This window comes from Microchirus variegatus (assembly GCF_963457635.1).
Source record: "Microchirus variegatus genome assembly, chromosome: 10".
NCBI lineage: Eukaryota > Metazoa > Chordata > Actinopteri > Pleuronectiformes > Soleidae > Microchirus > Microchirus variegatus.
In genome coordinates this window covers 16,919,427-16,944,490 of record NC_139811.1, presented here as the reverse complement: position 1 = coordinate 16,944,490, position 25,064 = coordinate 16,919,427, and the positions used below count along the sequence as shown (strand labels likewise).

General features: G+C 43.3%; 1 protein-coding gene across 1 annotated transcript in view; it reads right to left on the bottom strand.

Annotated features, from left to right (window-relative positions):
* Positions 1–25,064, bottom strand: part of LOC310932743 (protein sidekick-2-like) — a gene marked incomplete at its 3' end in the record, with an annotated part of 89,691 nt that overhangs the window by 41,721 nt on the left and 22,906 nt on the right. Inside the window, exon 2 of the mRNA XM_083896089.1 lies at positions 1,530–1,689. Coding sequence (XP_083752215.1) covers positions 1,530–1,666 — 137 coding nt within the window. The 5' untranslated portion in view covers positions 1,667–1,689. The remainder of the gene's footprint in view (positions 1–1,529; positions 1,690–25,064) is intronic.

Genomic DNA, 25,064 nt, shown 5'->3' with positions numbered 1-25,064 from the left:
TGACAGGCATCAGTCAATGCCAGCTGAGAGTGTCTGTCTGAGCCCTGCAATAAGAACCCAACAACAAACCCAACAAATAGTTAAGGACAACATGAGAGCCATGTCAGGGCCACAATAACTAAGAGTTGTATATGGAATGTTTTCTAGGCCACACTCAGCCAACTTTGTCCATAAAGTGCTGATATTGCGAGACCACTGGTTAACCCTGCAACCAACAACAAATATAGATCTCTATCTCTATTTTGTCATTTTCCAGACTGGGCACAGAATGTGCATCGCTACTTCTTTGCAAACCGGAAAAAAAATGATGTGTTCATCGCCAAATATTTTGATAATCGATAATCGGTTTGAAGCTTTTTTCATGATTAAAACAACATTCATTCTGATTGTTTTAGCTTCTTAAATGTGAATATTTTCTTGGTTTCTTTGCTCCACATAAACAAAGAAATCATTAAAACTGAATCATATTGGTTTGTGGACAAAACAAGACATTCGAGAACATCATCATTTCCAGCTCTGACAAACACTGATCAACCCTTTTTTTTTAACATTTTCTGACATTTTATGGACCAAATGATTCATCGGTTAATCGAGAAAATAATCGACAGATTAATCCATCCATCCATTATCTACCGCTTTGCGGGGGGTGCTGTGCCTATCTCAGCTGACATTGGGCGATAGGCGGGGTACACCCTGGACAGTTCGCCAGTCCATCACAGGGCCACATATAGAGAAAAACAACCATTCACTCACACTCTCACACCTACGGTCAATTTAGAGTGACCAATTCACCTAATCCCCATATCGCATGTTTTTGGACTGTGGGAGGAAGCTGGAGAACCCGGAGAAAACCCACGCACACACGGGGAGAACATGCAAACTCCTTGCAGAAAGGCCCTTGTTCCGAAGTTGCTCAAACCCAGGAACCCGGGTCTTCTTGCTGCAAAGTCAAGAGTGCTAACCATTACACCAACCGTGGGCTCACAGATTAATCGATTACGAAAATAATCGCTAGTTGCAGCTCTAGTGTTCATATGAATACATTAGGTACGAACAGTATACTGGCATGGGACAGATCAGATTTTCAACAGAGATCTGTGTACAGCGCATTCACAAGTGAGCAGAGCAAACAAATGCATATTATGTGAATACACGCCGAATCCTTGTTAGCACAGGCTCAAGCTTCCTCACGACCACATTGAGTTGAACAAGCATCCAGCATATAAATGGTCGGAGCTATATCTGCTCACACTGTCTCTGAAACTTTGAGTACAAGTGGAAATACTAGTAGGAAAGAATCTGACAATCCCCTGGACACAAGATGCTGTGTCTTAAGGGAGACATGTAGCCAAAACCGTCCTGAATAAATCCATAAAAATGAATCTAAGATATGAATAAAAATGAACATTGGAGCTATTAGTTACAATTAAATTCCACTAAGATGTCCTTAGGTAGTAAGTGAATTATAGTTGAGAAATAGAAAGAAAAAAAAAAGACGACAAAATTAGCTGTGGTGCTGCATTGCTTACCTGTATTCCAAAGAGAATCTTGTGAGTTCAGTGCCGTTGTAGATCCATTTGAATTCTAGAGGCCAGCTGCCCTCTGCCATGCAGGTCAGGACCAGGCGGTTCCCCTCCAGGTGAACCTGCGTTTGAGGAGGCTCCATCTTAAAATATGGCGGAACATCATCTACGGAGAAAGAAAGAAAGAAAGAAAGAAAGAAAGAAAGAAAGAAAGAAAGAAAGAAAGAAAGAAAGAAAGAAAGAAAGAAAGAAAGAAAGAAAATTGGACAAGAGGTTTAAAAAAGGCAGGGAATCAGTGAGCAGATACACAACACAATTCCAGCGATTCACAGGAAATGAAGACTCAGAACAAGCTATTTCCATTTTTCTTCTGCTCTGATTGGGAACTTGAAGGTCAACAGAAAAGCCTGCCAAAAAGTACAAGGAATAAGTTGTTACTGCAGAAGCAGCATACTCTTTTATTTTAAATTGAAATGTGCTGGCAAAGAGGTAGAAGAGCAATTTGTGCAGCACAAGAAGTGTAAATGAACAGCTCCGTACCTCCAGATCAGTAAAAGACAATCGGGATGAGAGATAGGGAGGTGGACGCCAGGAGGGAAGATGGGGGGGTGTAGACAAAAAGTAGACAGAGAAAAATACAGCACAGATTGTACACACACAAAAAAAGGAACTCAAGGAAATAAGGAGAGGGAGAAAAGTAGGAAGCCATGGGGGTGGAGGAGGTGGGGGCTGCTTTAGAAAACACAAAGTCTTCCAGCCTTAAACCTCCTTCTCTGACAGGATGAGTTATGCTCTGTGCCTCCCTTCATTTATCTTTATAGTTCCCTAATGCAGCCAGATTATACAGGCCCCGTCCGCAACACTGCACACAGCCAGTGCAGCCAAAGAAAGCCTTTAAGGTGATACGCAAGGTCCAGGGCTGAGCTTGGAGACAAAGTGCTTTCATTTGAGCTGATGAAAAAGGCATGATCAGACCTATTGATCTGTCTGCCTCATCAGCCATGGGCGACACTGAGCCGATTGTGCCAGGTTTAGTGGCGGGCTAATTAAAGTCTGTATTAATAGTTGCAGCAATCCGCCAAGCCCTGCAGCATGCCTGGTTCTAACTCAACCACACAACTAACTCTCAAGCCTCTCTCTCTCTCTCTTTCTCTCTATTTCCCTATCTCTCCATACCCCATATGCAAGATCACCCCAGAGATTTATAGCAGTAAGTGCAGGAGATGGCGTCGTGCGACTGGTTGAATGTGAGGACAGCGTCGTCGAGCAGGGAAGAGGATGCAAGAAAACTAAACCTGACTGCAACTGTAAATAAAAGAGTGACTGTAAATCTCTCACAGGCGATCGTGCGTACACTGTGTTCCTACACAGAAACACAGATAACAAGACACACTTACACACCGCCGGCACACACACACACACACGCACACACACAATAAAACGAGGCAAACAAAAAGCCATCTCGTTGCTTTCTGTTTCCAAAAACAAAGTCCTTACATGTTTCCTGTTTGGCAACAATAATACTCCATCGGCTGGCTAATTTGCTCCTTCCACCATCCCTGTGTGGACTTCTGCAAAAACAAACACTGTCAGTCAAACTTACCAGACGACTGAAAGTGAGGCCAAATGGAGGAGCTATCCACAGGCTCTAGCAGCTGGAGTAGCTTTTCTGTAATTCTACCCACTGCTGAATGCATTCATACAAACACACAAAATCCCAAAGCTTTCACTTACGCCTGGATAAATTCACACACAGCAACACCAAACCAATCCCAGGTCGTTCAGGGACTTGGTGGCTATATGTGCACTTCGAAATCCATCCATGTCAACAAGCAACCATTAGAGAGACCTGTGAATGCCAAATGCAGATGAATATGAAAAGTTACCGGTGGGGAACTGTGGGACTATAAATTGAACACAGTGTAATCACCACTGTGGATTCCATATTTGCTGTATGCCTGTTCACATTTGTGGCTGCCTCTTGACATATTATACTCATAGAATAGGGTTTTGCATTCTTCATTTAGGTCATTACTTGAAAAGGTTGTGGGAAGTCTCACACCATGTTCTAAACCTGCTAAAAAGTAGTGCAGGGCACATCGGTTAATGGCGTTAACAGCGGCCACTTTAGCGCGCATGCCGCGTTTCCATGACGACTGACCAAAAAAGACGAGGGTGACGTCATGTTTACGTGACTCCTGGTTGTTAAAATGAGTCTCTAAGTAACGCAAAACTTTAAAAACAGAGGCACACAGGTACACTGGTTATTTGTAGTGCTGCTCTTTTCAGTGAATAATCAGACCGCTCCAGTTCGACTGTAGGCGTGCTAACGGCGCTAATGGCACTAAAGGAGCTAACGCAGCTAACTGCGCTAACTGGTAAATGGTGCCTGGACTCCAGTGCCGATAACCGCCGTTAATGCGTTAGCGTGCCCAGCCCTACTAAAAAGACAATTGCGTTAACAGCAATGACAAGAAACAGACAACACTTACTTTACCCCCCGGAGTCCGATAATGAGGAGGAAAAAAGCCCAAAGACGTAGCCAGATGCACACCGCCTCTAAACGCCCAGTGTCATTTAGCTCGCATTTGTAGTACAGACCAGTAAACTGCATCAATAACGTTTGCCTGGGCTAAGAGTAGGGCTGTAAAGTCAAAGTCGACTGGTCGACTAATTGGTCGACACGCTCTGGCTCGACCAAAATTGTGAGTGGTCGACTATTTTTTTTTTAATTATTATTATTATTTTCATGGTGAATTTCATTGGGAGGAAAGTACCAAGTATAATAGGGGTGTTTTAGAGCCCCGGTGTTTCGCAGGTAACAGCCTGTCTTCAGAGAACACCCCCCTTTGTTTTCCACTATTTTGGTTTAGTCCAGCCCAGTGGGTTGTTGTCACTCCGTGGCTCATGAGCAACAGACAGTTTAGCGTTGCCATTAATTAGACGTGAATTTTGAGCTTTTCGGCTACAGTCAGTCCTCCTGTCGCATTCCATGTCAAAGACATCAGCAGTGTGGCAGCATTTTTCAAAAGTAGATGACGGTAGAAAAACGTGGAATGCAAACTTTGCAAGCAACAGTTTGCAATGCACCTATATATATATATATATATATATATATATATATATATAATATATAATATATATATATATGATGATAAAGCATACTCCCAGTTTGTGGTCCCGAATCCCCTGTATTCTGTAATTGGTCAAACGCAGCAATGTCCTCGACGAAGTGTTGTGAACAGGTCGTGGGTTGTATTGTTGAACAACACTCTTTAACTGCTCTTTAACTCTTGTCATTGTCATGTGGCAGTGATTAAAGAGAGACCTTGCCCTTGCATGTAATAACACATCATCTCCTTGACATAGCATCCAAACTGCTCTGAGTTGGCCGATCAGTCTGGGTCGAGTGCGGGGTCGTGCCTAGTCTAGGGGGAGATGTCCTTGTCTGGGTGCGTTTGTCACATCCTTGTAATGTCACAAAGTAATAGAAGTTACGGTCTAAAAGTTGACCCTGCCATTTTCTGCTCTGGGCACTTGCACATACGAAAGGAAAACAATGGAAAAAGCCTCAATTTAAATACCCCTTCACATTTAGAGTGTATGGAACAAGGGAAATGTAAATGTTTAACATCCCGTGCAGGATCGACATCCACCCCCATAAGTTTGCTCTGCAGAGAACGCACAACTAAGTTGATTTTCCTCTTTAGGACCAAGCAAGAACAGCCGCTCACTGTTAACTGCTAACAGATCTTACTGCTGAAACAAGACAGCACCAGTGCCTCTGCACATACTGTCCTTTGTGTCTTGCACCAGTGAACCTCGCGTCTGACCCTCATTCTCCTCTTCCTCTAAAGGTCAAACACCGCTGAAACGTGTTTGATGTTCTCTGTGGGACGACAGTGGCTGGATTGTTTTTTAAGGTGTGTTATCTCCTCTGTGTTTGAGTGCTCGTCAGCCACCGCACAGAAACATGTCTGTAAAATGTCTGTTTTTACTCATCAATACATTATGTGCACTGCATTTACAGAAATAACGCTCTGTTAATGTACAGTTCAGATGACGCATCGTGAATGCTGTAATTTAGATGTCAGGTAACTATGTTTGCCTCCTCTGTCGATTATCTTTGCTGATTTGATCCAACCCATGTTTGACTCAAGTGTCATCTCCTTCAATCACAATGACTTAATGGAACCTATAAGCGTAACACATTTACAGACACATGCCTGTGCAATAAAAATATCTCAGCATGGCCTCAGCTTAAGGAATGGATGATAATGTCTCCACCTGCAACTGCACCATGTCAAGATAAAGTGGAGGAGATAAAGGAAAAGGAAAAAGAAGAGAGTTTACAAAGAAGGGCTGTCATTTACTTTCATGCCCATAATCAACAAACACGCAGCCGGGCTGCAGGCTTTCAATCCAGATGGAGAGGTAGAGGGCGGCTCTGCTGGACCAGGGATTCCTACAGCACTATGGTTGGAGATAAAAGTCAACCAAGACAGGTGAGCAGATCTAGAGAAGACCGAAAAACTCGCACGCGAAGTCCAGGTGGACTTTAATGTGACTGCTGTGCACAGCAGCTGTCCCCAGTAGTCATGCTGTCCCTCCACAGCTCATTCACCACAGATATAAAAACACCTTATTCCAACCTTGACAGCTGAGGTTGAATGGTGGCATGGCTCCAGTTGGGTCCCCTGCTGCATACACAGAATTTTAATGGCTGTGTGACAAAGACAATGGGCACTGGGTCAGCTTTAGAAACCAAGGACCATTGTGCTCCCCATTGCGCCACGCTGGCATGCAATCACAGAGACAGTATTCACATTCGGCTTTTGTCTTGTATTCTTTTTTTCTTGCTTTATTTTATGCCTCACCTCCTTAGCCCAGCTTCAGCAGCAGTGAGCTCTCCCTGCCCTCACAGTAATCCTCTGACACATGCGTTTGAGCCTATGCATCCACATCCTCAGTGGTACTTCATGCAACAGTATCACCGATATTCAGCAATAAAAGGGGTGTCCCTGGCTTTTGAAACCCTCGTCGGTCCACACTCTTGTTATCCACTCCGACTCCCTATTTCTCACTCACTCTGGTTTACTATCTTTCCATTTTCGTCACGACTCCTTCTCTTCCAAGACACGCACGCATATGCACATAACTTCCCTGCTCCATCGACCACCTCCAGTTCACCTCCTGGCACATCATGTCAGCCTGGAAAATTTAGATCTGTCATTTAGCCTCTTCAATTGGACTTTAACATGTGAGATGGGTTATGGTTAGCCTCTTTGATGGGGGTTATGCAACAGTCATGGCGGTGACCTTGGCCTAGTAATGGGTTGGTGAAAGGATGTGGGCTGGGGAGGGGGCTAAAAGCATCTTTAAAGTGGATGAAACACCTCCCTTAGGGATTCACACATGCTCAACAAGAAAACACACACACATGTAGTACAGTTTACATTTTACAATCCATTTGTTGCTCTACAAGTTGAGATGAGGATGTCGGAGTCACGACATGAGGTTGTTGGTTTTTTTTCAACGAAAACATAAACGGGCAGACAAACACCCAAAAATATTCACGCCTCTCCCTCGAGAAAACACTGTCCATTCTGAAGGTCGGCTTGATCTATCACTTTGTCACGAGCTGCTGTCACCGTGACAACAGGTACCTTGCCTATTTACACTCTATCACTTATTCAAGTGAGAAAGCAGGTGGGCACGAAAGAGGGGGTCGGGAAAGAGAGTGAAAACAGAGAGGAGGAGGAGGAGGAGGAGAGTTTCAGTGAAACTGAGGTGGGGAGAAAGGCAAGACTTAATGTTAAGGACAAAGAGAGATTGAGAAGCAATTTAGAGGCAGGGTGAGGTGAGGGACTGAGGATGGATGGAAAGAGAGAAGGGAACGTCCTCCAACACTAGGCAGCAAGGTGAAGTGACCCATTAGAACAGACGCCAAACAAGGAATCCAGGGCTGTGAGATGAAGAGACACCATCTACCCGACATTCATTTCAAGAAATGGCCCATGGATCAGCATCTGCAGATCCTGGAAACCATTACAGCTTGATGTTTCTCACCCCCACACCTCCTCTTGTATTTATAGTCCCTAAATCATGTTTGTCTGACATTCAGTATATGCACATTAGAAGATCCCTGGGTATCAATATTGTGACAATTTCGACTTCATGGTTCAAGTTACACGCTCTCTTAAAAAAGTCTGTACAGTCGCACATGTCATGTTCGCTGCTCAGAGGAAAAGATGAAATAGAAATATGGATTTCCATGTAAATCAGTCCTTTTTTTTTGGGGGGATGATGACTTGGCTTTGATGTCGCAGGAAACGTCCTCAGGTCACTGCAGATGAAATGCTGCCTGCATCCCGGCTGTGTTTAGTGGATTGTCACGGGTTAATTGATGTGTAATTGATGTGATTAATTGAGGTGTAATGTACCGCGGTGATGTTTTAGTGATCCCACTTGCTGCGGGGGCCTTTGTGTGCGTGCACGTGTGTGTGTGTGTGTGTGTGTGTGTGTGTGTGTGTGTGTGTGCATTTAGGTGTGCCCTCCGTGTGTCTATCTGCAACGCAATTAGACGCAGTAGCATCCAACCAACAAATGGGGATTTAATTAGGAGTGAAGACGGAGCGGGAGGCCAGTCGATGGGCAGTAGATTGAATTATCTGGACACACACTCCAGTGGGCAGCACAGACATATTCACAGTTGCGCACACACACACTCACACTCACTGTGTGTGTGTGTGTGTGTGTGTGCCTCACTCCTCCTCTGAGAGCCGCTCTCCATCTCTCTGCTATGCTCTGCCTGTCTCAAACTATCTTTTTGATACCATTCTCATTTTTTTTCTCTTCCCATCCCAAGTTTTCGCTTCTCTTTTCTCTTTCCCGACCACAATAATAGCTTCCTCTATGTGGTGTGGCAGTCTCTCAGTACACTCGTGTTCATACTCTCTCTCTCTCTCTCTCTCTCTCTCTCGCTGCCCTTTCATCACTTGTCATCTGTCTCGCTCACACTTTCTCTCCACTTCCTTTACTTCTGAGCTTTCCGTCAAGCAGTCTCTCTCCATCTTGTTTTTTTTTTTCACCTCGTTCCATCCGTGTTTGGCCCTGCTCTCTTCTTCTCTTTAGCCCTCTTGTTTCTGAGTCACCAGCAGTATATCGCATAGCGCACCGAGGGACATGTCTGTGATATCCAAGAGCCTAATTAGCAAGTCCAGCTCCTGGCAGAGAACAAGGCACGCAAAAGGAGCACAAGCCTGGCGTCAATTAATGAGACCCCACATACCCATTACAAGCCCTCTGCAGCATCCAGTCTCTAGTCAGCTCAGCCTCGTCCAATGAAAAGCGGGTAAAACCACATCTGAACAACTGTCGCGAGATGTAAGAAACCTATGTATTTGATCGCTATGGGATAGTCATAGCTTTGTAAACGATAAAGCAGGAAATCTTGTCTGACTTTGTGGCACTCACATAAGATTTATGTCTTGCAGCAGCGAGCTGTGACGCCAACATATCACTGTTTCAATTTAGAAACACTGTAGTGATTTCTTACTTTTTAAGGACATGATATATGAAATAGTTTGGACAGCTCAATGGGAGGCGATCCAGGCTTGTGAATGTGTAACTCGCATCTCAGCGTCATTTCCCAGGTGAAGCAGACCTTTTGGAGGAACAATAAGGTTTTTTTTTGTGTTTGTGTGTGTGTGTGTGCACCACATCACGTATTTGTCTCTTTCCAACGCTTTCTCTCTTCTACTTCACAAGGCGGAAAGGAAACAGGTACAAATGTTCATCGATCTTCATGAAACCATATTTGACAATAAAAAAAAAGGGAGGAGAAGCAACACAAAACAGATAAATGGTAGTGAGCGGAAGTAAAAAAAAAACAACAACAATGAATGAGAGCAGCATCGGGAATAAGAACCGGGCAGCTTTTTTTCTCAAGGCGCAAGAAGGTTGAAAATAGACGTAAGTGAATATAGAAAGTAGGGCAACGATTAATGGAGGAAAATAAACAAACGCGCTGAAATGTGAATTCCACAGGGCCTTGGGTCATTAGAGTTAATACTGTGCACTATGCCATCTGCCGTGATTGTTTACACTAGGCAGGATAATTAGATCCTAATTAGTAGATGCTATGGTAGGGGAACATTATTTCACACGCATTGAGATGGAAATTATCAGATGCACCTGCAACGCTGAGCTGCGCGTCCACCCTGGGACCTCAGAGAGGAGCTTCATGAAGATGTAGCGATCAGACAGGTCTTTTCTATTTAATTGCTTGATGCACCAAACAAAATCCGGCGCTTTCCGTCCCATCGCCGAGACGCGGATAAAGTTGCACTTACTATACGAGCACCAGGATATTACAAATGCAGACTGCATGGTTCAAAACGACTCAAAAAAACACTTTTGTTCGCCGAGCTCTTTGAGTCTCGGAATGGGGCGCGCTATCACTAGCATGCTAATGTTTTGCAAGGTACGTGGTTCTAGGGCATCTGCCTTTGTAATATATGCGTGTGGAATGGCTGATGATTGTGATTCTTATTAGTGTGGCAGAGTGCAGAGGCGCCAAGCAGTGAGTGGCAGGGGCTGGCAGTAAATGCTAATGGTAGAGAGCAGCTGACAGAGAAAAGAATTATTATATCCCTTCATTACATTTACACAGCCAGCCTGTCTGTCCCCCATCCTTCCTGCAGGACCGTGCACAAACAGCGATCAGTGTCGCTTTATTAAGCTATTTTGCAGAAGCCAAACACCTTCTTTTGGTATCAAGGCGTCGCCGCCTGCTTTGACTAATTGTGGTTAACATCAGGATAGCTGTGAAGCAGGATCGCCACCTTTGCAATCAGAGCAGGCTGTGGGAGCACAGGGTCCCTGCTCTTAATTTAGGCCCTCCACAGTGTGAAAGATGACAAAATTGAGCTCGTCGCATAACTGCCTCTCTCGACGACATCACAGTGAGACCCCGTGACCACTATTTTCTCCCATCATCTATGCCAGGGCACCAAGACCCGCAATGCGATGGTGGGATCGCAAACAAGCATCCCTCGAAATGCTCTCTGCCTTTTCAGAACCTCAAAGCTGCCAAGCCTTCTATCTAACATCCCATCGCCACATCACTGACCTCTGAGGAATCCGTGCAGGTGAGTGTTCTTTGTCTGTTTCTGTTTCCTGAAGAGCACATAGCCTCCAAACAGGATGAATGGCAGAGGAGGAATAGCTCGGTGGCATTGTGTGAAGACAGACAGACAGCACTATACACTATAGGCAGACAAAGATCTAAACGCCCTGACATTATGCTAATGGCAGCATTGGCTCATTCGTACATGACTTCACACCACATTGTTCATCTCAATTATCAGATACAGTAACGGGAGCTAAGTGAGGAACTTACACTTCAAACAAAGCGGGAACATTTCTCAGTCAGAGATACTAATAGCTGTGCTCTCTCCACATGATCCTGTAGGATGGTTCAAGTGCAAGAAACACAACTTGTGGGAAATGCATAATAATACCCTTTGTGAATAATATGAAATTATGCATGCTTGACAAATTAAATTAATGACTAGTGATTAGACACATTATTCTTTCAGACCACCCCAAAATTGTAAAGATAAGTATTTCTCTTGATGAATACACATTTAATGATAACAAATGAGAAAATCTGTCCTCCATATCTGTTACATGTACACCATCAAACTTAGCCCACTTCATCTCAAAACCCCGGCCATCTGTTCCATTCCTGATAATTGTAACAAGTCCACATTTCAGCTTTCAAACACTGTGTCTTTTTGATCTACAAATTGTGAAATGCCTTACAAGAAAACCATACCCCTTAATCAATAGAGTTATCATAGCACGGGCTCAAATCAAATGCAACTCGGACTCCTGAGCCAAAAATGCTATTTAATATATGAGGTTAATGATGTTTCTTCTAATCATGTTCTTAAGCTTGCACTCTAGCTTCCAGCATTGCTGCAGTGATTTTGGCATTGATCCAGTGCACCCCCATATTATGTCCATTTTGTATGCAAGACAGTGTGGATTACAGCAAAGTCTGAGGCGGTTTAGTGAAGCAAAAACTAAGGTTAGCTTCTGTTTTTGACACAATTTTATTCATATGCAAGAGCTTTTTTTTTTCCTTTTTTTTGGAAAGCTACAGCAACTTCAGTCTTCACACAACGACAGGTATATCCTGCAGGTTTTCGTTGGAAATGACACAAATTTAAATAGGAACATCATCTCCCATCAGGTTAATATATCCTGGGAAGGATTTTTCCCTCCCGCTGAGCTATTGAAACGTTCCCACCATTGTGCTTTAACATGTCAGTGAACAAAAAAAAAATGCTGGTAATTCTCTGGACTGTCTCTGCTTCTACGGGCCTACAAAGTGGAGACATTGACTGCTGTTGGCTGCAATCACGCACTGAAATATGTGCAAATGATCAAGCGGATATGGCATAATGTTACTGGCGCCCAAGCAACAGCATGAGTGATTTGAAGGCTTAATGCGGCCCTCCACGCCACATAGAGTTATAGCCTGTGATTTGCATCATAAACGCCTGATAAAATTCCACTTTTGGAAATGAAAATTGCTAAATGACCAACTGACAGGGAGCCAAATGGGAGAGGTAGGAGTGGCATTTTTTTTTCCAACATTCAAACCCTCCCCCCCACACACACACATATGATGGGACCTAATTCTTTATTACTACATCTGTAAGCCATGCATAAATACACACCAAATAGCATGTTTTTTTCAAGCCCTATAATCCCTGGATAATCTGCGTCTACAATATGAAGAGCGCTAAATTGGAGGGAAGATTCACAAATGAACATATTTACATCAGTCCCATTAGTGAGGCGCTGAGGAGATCCTGCGCAGAGATCGGCTGCTACTCTGAAATGCCAGTAGGTACTTAAGAATTCTATTAGAAGCACTTTAACGCTCGCCATGCCATGGTAAGTAATGTGCTTTAATACACATATAATGTAATGGATTACAACTCTGGATGTTAATAAATGGTCTGTTTTATTTATTTATTACTGCTCTCCTATCATGGAGCCTAAAAATGACATCTTTAATCTCTGTCATGGAGCAAAGGGCCTGTGTGCGTGTTTACTTGCATTTGTTAACTCTTTATGACCTTTTCGGATAACGCTGACCTTGTCAGAACCAGTCGTCCTCATGGAGACCAAAATCTGGATTTAATTAGGCATAACCTAATTTCTGAAATACTGGTTGCAATTAGGGGAAATATTTGAAATGTGGTCAGGTTAGGGTTGGGGTTAGGCATTGACGACCCGTTATGGTTAAGGTTATAACACTGTTTGGGTTGTCCAAATGAATGGAAGTCAATGCAGTGTTCCTAAGAAGAATATCTGCACAAACAGAAAAGATTTGAAATGTATATATATATGTGTGTGTGTGTGTGTGTGTCTCCAGAAAGATGTTTATATTCTATCTTCAGATTATAAAGATGTACATGTTCTCCATAGGCACGTAATGACAGGCAGATCAAAGCTCATCATGTTCTTGGTTGAGCTGAGGGGGGTCATTAGTGATAGGTCAACATGGCATCATTAGCCAGCATGCTACCCTTGCAGCATGTTTACGATGCTCTGAGTAGTATTGTGTGTGTGTGCATTCGTGGACCTGTACGTGTGTGTGTGCTTGTAGGCAATCATCAAATGCATCCGCATTGCTCTCTGACCTCTGCACAGTGTGTGGGAGGAACAGTGGTCTCTCCGGTGGCCCATTTCCCCACAGACAAATGCTGCTCCATTGGTGAAGAGCTCGTCTTGTGTATTGTACCTCCTGCCTCCATCAACTCGCTTTCCAACTATTATGACCAAACAGGCTGATCTTCATGGGTGAAGCTCATTGTAAAACCCTCGCCTTGCTGATTCAATAGGCTCTGGAGGGTTCTGACAATGACCAATTCACTCACGACTATTATTCATCACAAAACCTTTCCATCTCTCCGATAGAATCCACCACCCACCTTTCTCGCTCTGTTTGGTATGCTGTAACAATCCATCACTTCCAAATGCTATGTTGAACACACCATGTGCTCACACACGCAGACAAACAATTCTCCCTGAACTCATCTGAACAAACTCCTTCTCACCTCACAATCTGCTATTCTGGTGCAGGGCTATTCCTTCTCTCAGCAGTTTCACATAAATTCTCTCTCCCTTTACAAACATTCCCTCCTGGCTCCCTTCTACCATCCACACCTCTCATTCCCCAAACAGCTTTTCCCCTGCCAACTTTGTCTGTCTTTCTCTAACTCTCTCATCTATAGATGCCAGTCATCCACCGCCTTCTTTCCTGACTGCTTTGACAGGCCTGAGATTCAACTGGGGTGGTGTGGGGGGCATTTGATCCCTCTGTGGATTGGAGCGCTGGCAGAAGGGGTCCACTCGCTAACTGCTGGACGCAGAGCCCGGAGCCACCGATTAAAAAGTCATGAAGGCTTTTAGGGGCATGCCGGGTTGCAGTTTCCCACTCTGCCGTGGATTGGCTGCCTGAAAATAGTCTTTGTGTTCCTGAGACAACAGTAGAATATGCAGGATGAGGGATGGTGGGTTTGAGGAGATGAGGATTAACAAAGCAGAAGTGCGTGGGCCACCTTGCGCTCCCCTGTGCTCTAAAGCAGCACTCTCTGTGCCCCTTGCTTCCTCTGATTATATGAAACACCCACAGTCTATATCCTCCGTACGTCACTGACCCCAATATGAATATCGCAAGTGGAAGCTTTTTATTTAAACAGTAGCCTTTTGGCTGTCTTTCCACAGTGCTGTAATTAGTGTACTAATAAGGGCCACATCCAAGGCTGTGCCCTTGACAACTTACAGCAAACTTCCCCTCTGTCATTCTATAGTGCATAAACTCCCCAATGACAAGGGAGAGCTGTGAGCTTTGATTATCTCATTATAGTTTGCTTTTCAAAAAACTCGAACACAAATTGAGTACAGGTGACAATTTGCCTTGTAATGGCTGCAAGAACAGATTGCATACAACAATGCAAGTGTGAAACACAACCTTAATGTGTAGAGAGAGAAAAAGCAGCACAGGCCTCCCAGCATTAGTTTAATCTTACCAACAGCAACCATCTATACCATTGTCACAAATAGCAGCAGCCCCTAATGGAATCAATAAAGTCTCGCAAATATTTACAGGACAAGAAAGCCTCAAGGCAATCGATATCAATCTATAGGACGATGGAAGGTTCTACTCTGGCTGTGTTTCAGGTTAGAAAAATCAATAAGTCAGCTTCAGAAAAAGAAGGGAAAAAATTAAGCATCAACCTTATTGCAGCAGGGCCACTGAGTATTTTCGCTCATGTGCTTTCTCTTTCCTTCCATCAATCTGACCCTTGTCTTGGTTCCCCCCTTTTATCCACAGTCATCCAAGTTTGACATCGCTGGCTGTGCCTCCCAGCAGGAAGCGGGAACTGCAGGGAGTGTATCCAGCAAAGGTAGAGGGAGATGGCTTTTGAAGAAAGGAGCAGCTAGAGGATGTGACAGGCTGTTGAAAGCCTGGGAGATAACAGCATCTGCTCCTGGAGTCTTAGCAGGTAGAAAGGTAAAAAAAAAAAAAAAAAAAATGCAGGGTGAAGGTTTGGAGGAGTCACAGGGCCAGGCAAATTCTCCAGATAATAGAATATAAAAACAATGTTGCTCAGTTTCTGCATATATTGGAAGGCAGACTGAGTGATGGAAACGTGAAGCGTGGAAGCATTGTAGAGAATGAGAAGTAGGGTATATTAAAAACAGATTGCTTCCATTTCTCTCTGGGGGTAGATTTTTTTTATGCACAAGGTTGTAATCCCTAGTTTATGTTCTGTAGTAACTAGCTCGATAAAATACATCAACCCAGCACATAAAAAGTGAATAAAAAGGAGTATATAAAAGTGTGTCGGGGTGGCGGTAAGCTATAGAAGTCAAGACCGCCCAGAGTGAACGCTGATTTATTGATGTATTGATGCCTGGTAGTGCATTGATGAGTCCAGCAACTTCAGATAAATAGTCGATAATGTCAGACATTTTCTCTGGCAGTCAGGCAGTTAACAGGACTCATGCAGCTCCCTGGTCTCCAGCCTAATGAGCAGGTAGTGGGGGAAATTCAGAGCAGAGAGAGTGGCTCTCTCCCTTTCTCTCTCTGATGGCACTTGCTGTGTTTTTCGCACTCCCATGCACAATGCTCCCAGAGAGAATGATCATACTGAGCTACAGCTTCTGCCAGCGGCTGTCCGTGTCTCTTTAACAACTCCTCCACACCTCCCCTTCTGTGCTAACATACATGTGGAGGGAACAAAAAAAAACTGCGTGTGTCAAACTCACCACATAAAAAAAAAAAAAACCCTCTGGTGCTCTGGCGTTAGCATAAACAGTGCATTCTAAATAGCTTGAAGGCTACATAAGCAATGGCTCCACAAGGGCCTGCAACAAGTGCACGGTCGTCTGTGCGAGTCACACACAGCGCACTGTCAACTGCCCAGCTTGACCTCAGTTCCTGACGACTGCTTCATCACCTGAAGTGTCTGCGTGCCTGTGTGTGTGTGTGTGTGTGTGTGCGTGTGTGTGAGGCATGAATCATCTGCACTACATCATGCAGCGTCCACATTTGGAAAATTGACCGTCTCCTCATTTGATAGATATTTCACGGCGTAGCTCAATTAATTGAATTTTTCAACAGAGCTGTAAGAAATCCATGAAACAGATCAAACTGAAAACGCACTGGGCATTAAGTGTGCATGTGTGAGTGTGTGTGTGTGTGTGAGTGTGTGTGTGTGAGAGAGAGAGAGGCTGAGAAACAGACCAAAACTAGAGGCCCCACTTGGCAATGCATATGTTGTTCTGACTGCTAACTTGCGAAAAATGTCAATTACTCTCCCTACATCTAAAACTTTTATGAAGGCTTCTAGGCTGTATCAAAGATTTCCGCCTCAGCAGCTTGCTCAAAAAATGTTTTCTCTCCGAGAAAATCAGTTTTAATAATTAAAAGCGTGGCTTCAAGTTTATTAGTGTTTTTTCGGGACTGGCTGCAAATTGCTGTCCAAGGTGCTGTTATGCATATCAAAATGATCCGTTTGATTCTAATCTGCATCCCATGTTGCAAACAGAGCGACTGTCAAATGCCGCCTCAGATCTCTTGCTTTTAGTGAAATGTTGGTAAAGCATTACAAAGATAACCGATTGGCAGACAGACGGGGATTATGTAATAGCAGCAAACAGAGATTGGATTGTGGAAGGAAATGAGAATCAAAGATAGAAACAAGAGACCTATGAAATTCCATTTCTTACAATCAAAGCATCGCAATCACAGATGGTTTGTTGGTTGAGTACGTCTGTGTGATTTGGGGAAAATATCTAATTAAAATTTTTTCTGACACGTTTGATTTGTGATTTATTTTCTTTAGCGGTCGAGCTCCAGTTCAGTTTTCCATGTATTGCAACTGCTATAAATGCAAGACTTAAACCTTTACGTTATGGATTGTTTGCAGTATGTATCACATTTTTATGAATTAACATTTAATAATAATTTAACCTTTATTTCAACCGGAAAGGTCTCGCTGACATTGACATTTTGTTTAACACGAGGGCGTCCAAGCCAAGAAAGAAAGCAGCACATTTAACATTGTTAATGGGTCAAATGATAAATTCCAGTCAAATTTACAGTTTCATATAATAGTGCATCAACCATATAAAAGTATTCATGAATAACATTATACAATAATAAAACCGAGAACATTAAAAAATAAAACAATTATATTGTAGGCCTTTTAATTTGCAGGTTGCGTAATATAAAGCTATGATTTTGATTAGAAAATGATTCATTGTTCAGCGTTAAAGTCGAGGTAGCTGTATATTTTCCCCCAGCAGTGAATCACGCAGACAGAACAGACAGCCTTGATCTTTCTACTTCCATAAGTAACACTAGTTTTAATCCTTGCAGGATCAAAGGAGGCAGAAAGCCTTTCCTCCCTTTCATTACAGAGGCATCGAGGACCGTGTGGAAAACCCTCCTCCCTCTTCTCTGGGACTGAACAGCCAGGTTTGATCAATAAATGGCTGTCCACTAGCTCTGGCCTAAGTGCCCCCCCGCTCTAATCACTCTCCTCTCGAAAAAAAAGGGAGGATGAGGTGGTGGGGCCAGAAACATAAAATTTCATCAAAACAACCCTGTGGTCCGAGAATGAGTCAAATTACACCGTGCTTTGTTATGTTCTGTTCCAGGAGAAAAAAAAACAAACAAAAAACTGCTGTTTGACAAGCACAGCTTCAGTACTTAAGTCTCATTGCTCCAAACATTATAGTGACAGAGTTGGTAAGTACAACTGGGCTGCTGTCTGACTTTGCCATTGTTGTTCACTGGTGGAACATAATCTCCTTAATCACGAGCTTAAACCTTCAGAACAATTGACCCATTTTCATATGTGGCTTCTTATCTCCGAACACACGCCCATATCTCATTTAGAAGTGCGAGAAATCCCTCTCCAATCGAGGTGATCTCGTCTCACCAACCTGCCTCCACATTTCTCTCTAATCCAATCCACGTTTAGATCTTCCCGTGCATCGTTGATGTCCAACATGTTTTTTTTTTTGGAGCAAAGAGATTATTTCTTTCAAAATTCTCTTACAGTTTGTCATTATAGCACAACATAAAAATAAAATCATGGTATGTCCTGCCTAAAAAAAGTAATTATCATAAGCTCACATTTTAAATTGGATTAATGGGTCCGGGCCCAGATGAAGAAATCGAATTGAAATGTATTTGAGCAGCTTAGATTTACCCACTCATATCACACACAGCAAATTACTGTTTGGCTTTCAGTGTAGCATGAGAACACTGTTTTCTTCTGATTTTGTGATGTGAGTGAAAACAGCCAGCTGCACTGAGACACTCTACCCTAACACTTCCCAATGTGGAGACTATTGAAGATAGATGGAGGATAATTGGCCAGATTTCAGTCCCGATCTGGCCCTTTTCCGACAACCGGGGGTGCCTTACGATTTTAGGCTAATTTGGACAAATTATCCTGTGGTGTGAGGGGTTAACAGATGCAATTTTAACACCATCAGACTCCGGCTGTTCAATTTTGCCCAAACATAAAATCCAGATTTTCTTCCCTCAAAACCCAATTTCCGAAGACAACTTCGCCAAAATGATTTCGGCCTGGTAGCTTGTAGCGGGGGGTCCAGCACATGAAGCTAATGTCGGAAGCCAGCCTTTTCTATTGTGTATATCAGGACCATGTTTATTGCAATGTAAAACCGTAAGATTTTGCCTTTCCATCTTGACATATAGTACACCACGTAAAAACACACTGCTGCCATTCTTTTACGTGTTTTTTCTGGACGTGTTGAAATAAGTTAGTCGTGTTGTGGTATTTAACGGTATCTAACTTAAGTCTTTACAACCCGGAGTATTTTTTGCTTTTCATCCAAAGTGTCGAAGCAGTACCACTTCCACACAACGGACTTGCTCTTGCCCTTTGCGACGAAATCCGACGGCAACATGTTTGTTTACAATCTGTGGGGAGAGGATTGAGGCGGAAGTCACTACGGAAACACAGCGCAGATAGAGATACGTGCAGGGGTTGTACCGTAAATACCCTAGTTAAAGTGAGAAAAAAGTGTTTTACAATTTTCATGTTTCAACATTGTCCTAACTAAATAATTGCGATTAAAAACGATTAATCAAACAGGCCTACATCAGAGTCTTCTCGCTTTCAATGATATTTACGGCTAAATAGCGATTGGGGCGTGAGCAGAACCCCTGCAATAACCACACAACAGCTATTAACTGATGACGCCAACAGTCCGCCGTCATGCACGCCTCCATCACATGAGTTTCTGCGAGATCCCAAATCCTTGGTATCACGTCCCTGAAATCGTTTAATTAAACGCCAAGTGTGTGTGGTCCTGCATGCTTGACTGGATCTGGTCTAGTTTGTGCTTTCTCAGATATAAAAACCCAGTTAAAAAGTCTCTTGTGTGTGCGTTCGCCCACGTTTTTGTAAAATCAAGTCAGATTTGAAAATCCTCTAGTGTGGAGCGGGCTTACGTTTGTCCTGACAATGTCAGTCAAGCCAAGAGTGTAAATGAGATGTGCGTGCTTGTTATGAACACAGGACTCACAGGGTACAAAAATACAAAAAAACTAAACAAATCTCACACGTATATGAGCTCTTTTGTTTGAATTGATGACATGCCATTAGACTAAAATCCATTGTTTTGCATTTTATTTTATGTAGAGTGATTACTTTTGTTTCGGTTCTACTCGTGAATATGGAAAATGATATCCATGTCTAAGTATTTTTTGTGTGTGTGTGTGTGTTTGATTCTGACAGTCTACCCACACAGCAGAAGACGGGTGTTGCTGGAGAATTGCCGTTGTGGTGACATACGGTCTGGAGCTCAAAAACTGCTCTCTTTTTTTTTTTCTTCCATGCCTGCATCCCAGTCAGCCTACACCATTTTTTTTCTCCACCCTCCCTACCTCTATATCGTCCCCTCTTCACCCAATCTCAATGAAGTAAGAAAGGATAGCCTCCTGTCAGCGAGAGCAACAGTGGCTTTTTTGTCAGCATGAGCTGTCGGCCGGTGCGTTGTGTCAGGCTGGACCCCCTCCTGTCGGGCTTGTCACCGCGTTGCGGGAATGAGATGTGAAGACTCGCGCAGATTTGTTGAGGGGGTAAATAAAGCATGGCACCTGACTGATGTGGCCCTTATCTTTATGGAATCAGTCCTCTCACATTATAGACAGCTGCAGGAAATATAAGCAGCAAACAAAAAAGAAATCAATACAAAGCACGTCTCGTGCTGCTCATCTAATAGTCCGTAAGAAACGAAGAAGACATAGGCAGCGGATGTCAGGCCTGTGGAGTATGAGAAAAAGAGAAAACCTGCATTAAGAGCACTGACCTGCACGAAACAGCTTCAGTGAAGTTCAATAGTGGAGCAGACAGTGGCAAAATGAACATAATTCTTTTCCTCTATTTCTCTTGGTTCTCGCTTTCACACTTTTTGCCAACTTTCAAAATGGGAAATTGTCCTTGCCAAAGAAAGGTGAAAATCATACTCTTATCTGAAGGAAGTGGTGTAAGGCACAAAACTGCACAGCCCATTTTTGCTCTTTTTTAAAGGTATCCACTTAGAATTCAGTATGTTTTCTCTCGAGCATACAGTACATATGCAGGCTCCACATGAGGCCAGCTAGTGAATACAAGTGGTTCTATTTACTTATTTATTTTTGCCCTCACTCCTGGGGTGTCTAAGATTTGCTCAGGGAATAAAAGTATGTGTGTGTGTGTGTGTGTGTGTGTGTGTGAGTGTGTGTGTGTGTGTGTGTGTGTGTGTGTGTGTGTGTGTGTGTTTCTGTGGTGTAGACAGAAACAGAAGTGGAGCCACCAGCTGCTGACCTTTACTAGCATCACACAGCAGCAGGGAGTGCCTCAGTTTACCTGACTCACATCTTGAAAACAGCTAATCAAAAGGTCTCTAATGGTTTACCACCTGTGAGGAGGTGTGTGTGTGTGTGTGTGTGTGCGTGTGTGTGTGTGTGTGTGTGTGTGTGTGTGTGTGTGTGTGTGTGTGTGTGTGTGTGTGTGTGTGTGTGTGTGTGTGTGTGTGTGTGTTTGTCTGTTTACTGACGCGTATGTGTGCTCGTGAGCGGGCCACAGACTGCGGATGTGTGTCTGTGCATAAGTTTGCCGTGTAACGCGCTCATATAGGGTTTTGATTGTATCATTAAAAGTCAACACGGAGGAGAAAATTACCTCTTTGATCCACTACAAAGTGGATGCGACCTGTGCTTGCGAAGGACCTCAAAGAGGGTGTGAGCGTGAGACTTTAATAAATCAAATCACAGCTTCATGCTCATCCTTTAATTTCGAGTAACCACACACCGGCAGCCCGAGCACTGCGAACGCCAAAGGTCAGACGAGGTCGTGTCTTATATTTTTTATTTTAATATTGTCCTCAAACTGGGTTGAGAGCTTGAATACATTTTTTAAAATAGTTTTTAACCTTGAATTGACCTGTCTGATTCTTGATGTTCGGCAGGTGTTGCGTGTTAAATACGACAGTTGTCAGCCATGTTACCACTCTGGAGTGTATTAATGCTTAAGGCCACATTTTTTACTCAAAGATAAAGTGCAATTGCACCAAATAAATCCCCTTTCCCACAACCGAAGATCAACTTCTGAGAGCCGCTGCTCCCTTTTCCTGAGGAAACGAATCCAACCCACCTCGTGACCGTTTCAGCAAACCTCCCCGAAATCCCTCATAATCAGCACTGCTCCCTGACAGACTCCTTTTCCGCAGCCACTAAGGCTGTCCTGATAAAGGTGTGCCTAACATCAATCAGACGGGATAACACTCTAAAAGTAGCCACTTATCGATCAGATCGATAGCAGCCAAAGAAACCAGGTCACTGTCACTCTTTTCCTCTTTGTTGGAGGAAATGTTGCAAGGGTGGAGAAAAAAAAAGAGGAGAGGAGAGAATTGGGCATTGAGTGAGGGAATAAAAAAACAAGAAAATCAAACTCTAAGCAGGGGAAGGTGTCGGACAGGAGGCTTGGAGAAGGTGAATGGGTGAGGGTGAGGATGGTGGGAGGGAGAGTATAGCTTTGCGACTCTTGCAGCTCCGGTAGAGTAGGAACTCAATCAGTGGCCAGGCGAGCAGCCTATTGTGCAGTGGTGTAATGGGAACTGTGAGATTTTATTAAGAGAGAGCAATTGCATGTGCCCCTCATCAGAGTTTCTATTGTGGCACTGACGGTCACAATGACGCGCAGGCTATGATAGAAACAAGGTATTTACTGTCTCACATTCGGAGGAATAGACAGCTCGCAGAAACAGTGTTCCACTTTAACGGCAGGGCCTCGGTCGCTTCTGCTGCTTGTTTCTGTCATGGCATCTTCTTGTTCAATGTGTTTCCATCCCCATTCCTCACACTCTAAGGGTGGATTCCAATTCCTTGCCTAACCCTCAATCTCAATAATGCGCAAGTGCTGTCCCGATTCTCGGAAAACTTAAGTTGAGGGCCAAGTTTAAGGGCTGTATCGCCCTCAATATTGAGATTTTTCCGAGACCACCCTTGGGAGCAAGTGCTACCCAGAATGCATTGTGTGTTTTGTCATAACAAAGATGGCGCCGAAAGCAGCGAAACGAGTACTCTACAAATTAAGTATTTTCTTTGTTAATACAGATATAAAAATTATGAAAAAACATTGTATTGTCTTAGTTTAGGCCCATATTATGGATTACTGACGTCATTGTTGCGTAACATTTATTTCCGTGGTTGTGGTATTTGTATGAGTATCATCTTATACCTAATTGACAACCTAATAACTTGACTGACAAACGGATCGTAATAAATAATCGTGACGTAAATGTGTTCTTCTTCTTCTTCTTTTTTGGAGTTGACAGACTGGACGCAGCTTTGGCGTTATTCTGCCCCCCACAGTCTGAAGACGTATCTGCATTTAAGGGGTGTCCCATTTCTAAGTGACAAAATAACCCTCAACACTTGGTTTTGAGGGCCAGTTAAGATTAAGGGTTGAGCTGAGCTTGAGGGTTAAGATAGGAATTGGCCCTAATATTCCTTTTGCTTTCTTAATCGCAGACCTCAGTTGTAGAGGTAGAGGAGAGGTGGAGGGATTGGTGTGGGAGTGGGAGGACAGCACTGTGAGAAGGTGTCTCCGCTTGAACCGTGACAGACCTGTGGCCTTGCCATTTTGATGCCGTTTTTCAGTCGGGTTCACCAGGTCACGGACAATAAATAAGGCAGCGAGCAGTGCATTCATTTTCCTCCTTGGCCAAGTAAAGATAACCATAGGTAAAGGCCATGTTGCTGATTGCTCTGTGTTTGCGTACAGCTTCATGGGAGGAAAACAATAGATTTTCTGTCGGTACAGGTTAAATTATAGCTCCCTCACCACTGTGATTCAGGACTCCCATTAAGTATGTGGCCAACTTCACTGCAGAAAAATACCCATCTTGTTTTCCCGTAAAGGACTATTCTGGTAGTTTTGCATTTAACCCATCCTTTTTACACACCAGGTAGTGAACACACACAAACCAGGCACAGAAGAAGTGGGCACTTATCCGCGCCCACGGATAAATGGGGGTCGGGTAACTTGCCAGTCACAAGCCCGATTCCCGTCCTGTCCACTTTTCCATTGGCTGCCCACAGTAAGACTCAAAAATGCTAGTGGTTAGTCAGCAATGTAATGAGTTGCCTCAAATTCTCTGTTTAAACATAAACTTGAGAAAGTTTGTTGAAATAAGACCTGTCTTGAACAGTGACATGAAATACATAATAAAACCTCCACATTAAATCAGAAAATATTTTGTAGAATGCAAATTTTCGGATTCTGATGTTCCCAGTGACAGATGAGTATAATTTATCAATGACATTCTGTAAACAGTTAAATAACTCTGAAATAGATGCTTATGGATATGGGAAACAGGAAAATAGAGAACAGCTGTCACCTGTGGCAACGTCCCGCATTTTTTTTTTTTTTAAACCTCCTCTCGATACAGATCGTGTGCCTCTTTTTGTGTCTCCAACATCACAGTGATGACAGTCACTAACCTCAGAACTTGCTTTACTTTGACATGAATATGTTATCCTAGTTCACACTGTTGTTTTTCAGGAATCTAAAAAAAACACACACCATTATAGTCTTTTATATAGTTTTTTTTTTTTTTTTTTTTTTAAATAACCTGAAACAAGCACTGTTGTGTGTGAATTACATTGCACTTGTCTGCACTAGATGAATTACGTCACAGTGAATCACAGACTCGCAATTATCCAGTCTACCCGGCAAATTTACTCTCAGTGTTTTAGAAAAAGTCTCATTCTAACATTGCTCGTCAGATGATACAAGATGATTCTCTGTTGAATTATGAGCTGCTCTCATCATTTTCTTTGTAGCTCTGTCCTAATGAATTCCAACCTACTCCTCTCTCTGGACCAACTACTGGTGCCATGACTGCCTCTCCATCACAAACAATCTGATAAAGGGATGAGAGAGGATATCATGTGTTCCTCACACAAATCCTGGCTGTAATCCATGCATTGTTGTTCTACTTCCCTCACTGTAATCTCCTTGTGGGTCCGTTCTGTTCCACCAATCCTCCATATATAATACATCAAACCTTTTTTGTCATCCACACATAATGGAGGAGAAAGAAGACTCTAGTTTGAGATTTAGTTATACTAGGTTGTACTAGAAAGTGTTGGAATGTGGCATCTGGCCATCTGATAATAAGTGTGACCAGGACAGGGTGTGTATGGGATTACGTCCCCCCAACAGGGATGGGGACCAGCACAGGCCATATGTGGTCCAGTTCTTCAATAATCCTATTTGACCACAACACGGTTAGAGTGGAAGACACATAAAGAGTGGGGAGCAGACTGAGGGATGGAAAGATGTGTTTGTAATAAACGGATAAACGTGGTGTTAAGGACAAATCTTACTTTGATCAGCAGACGAATTATCCAACCTAAGT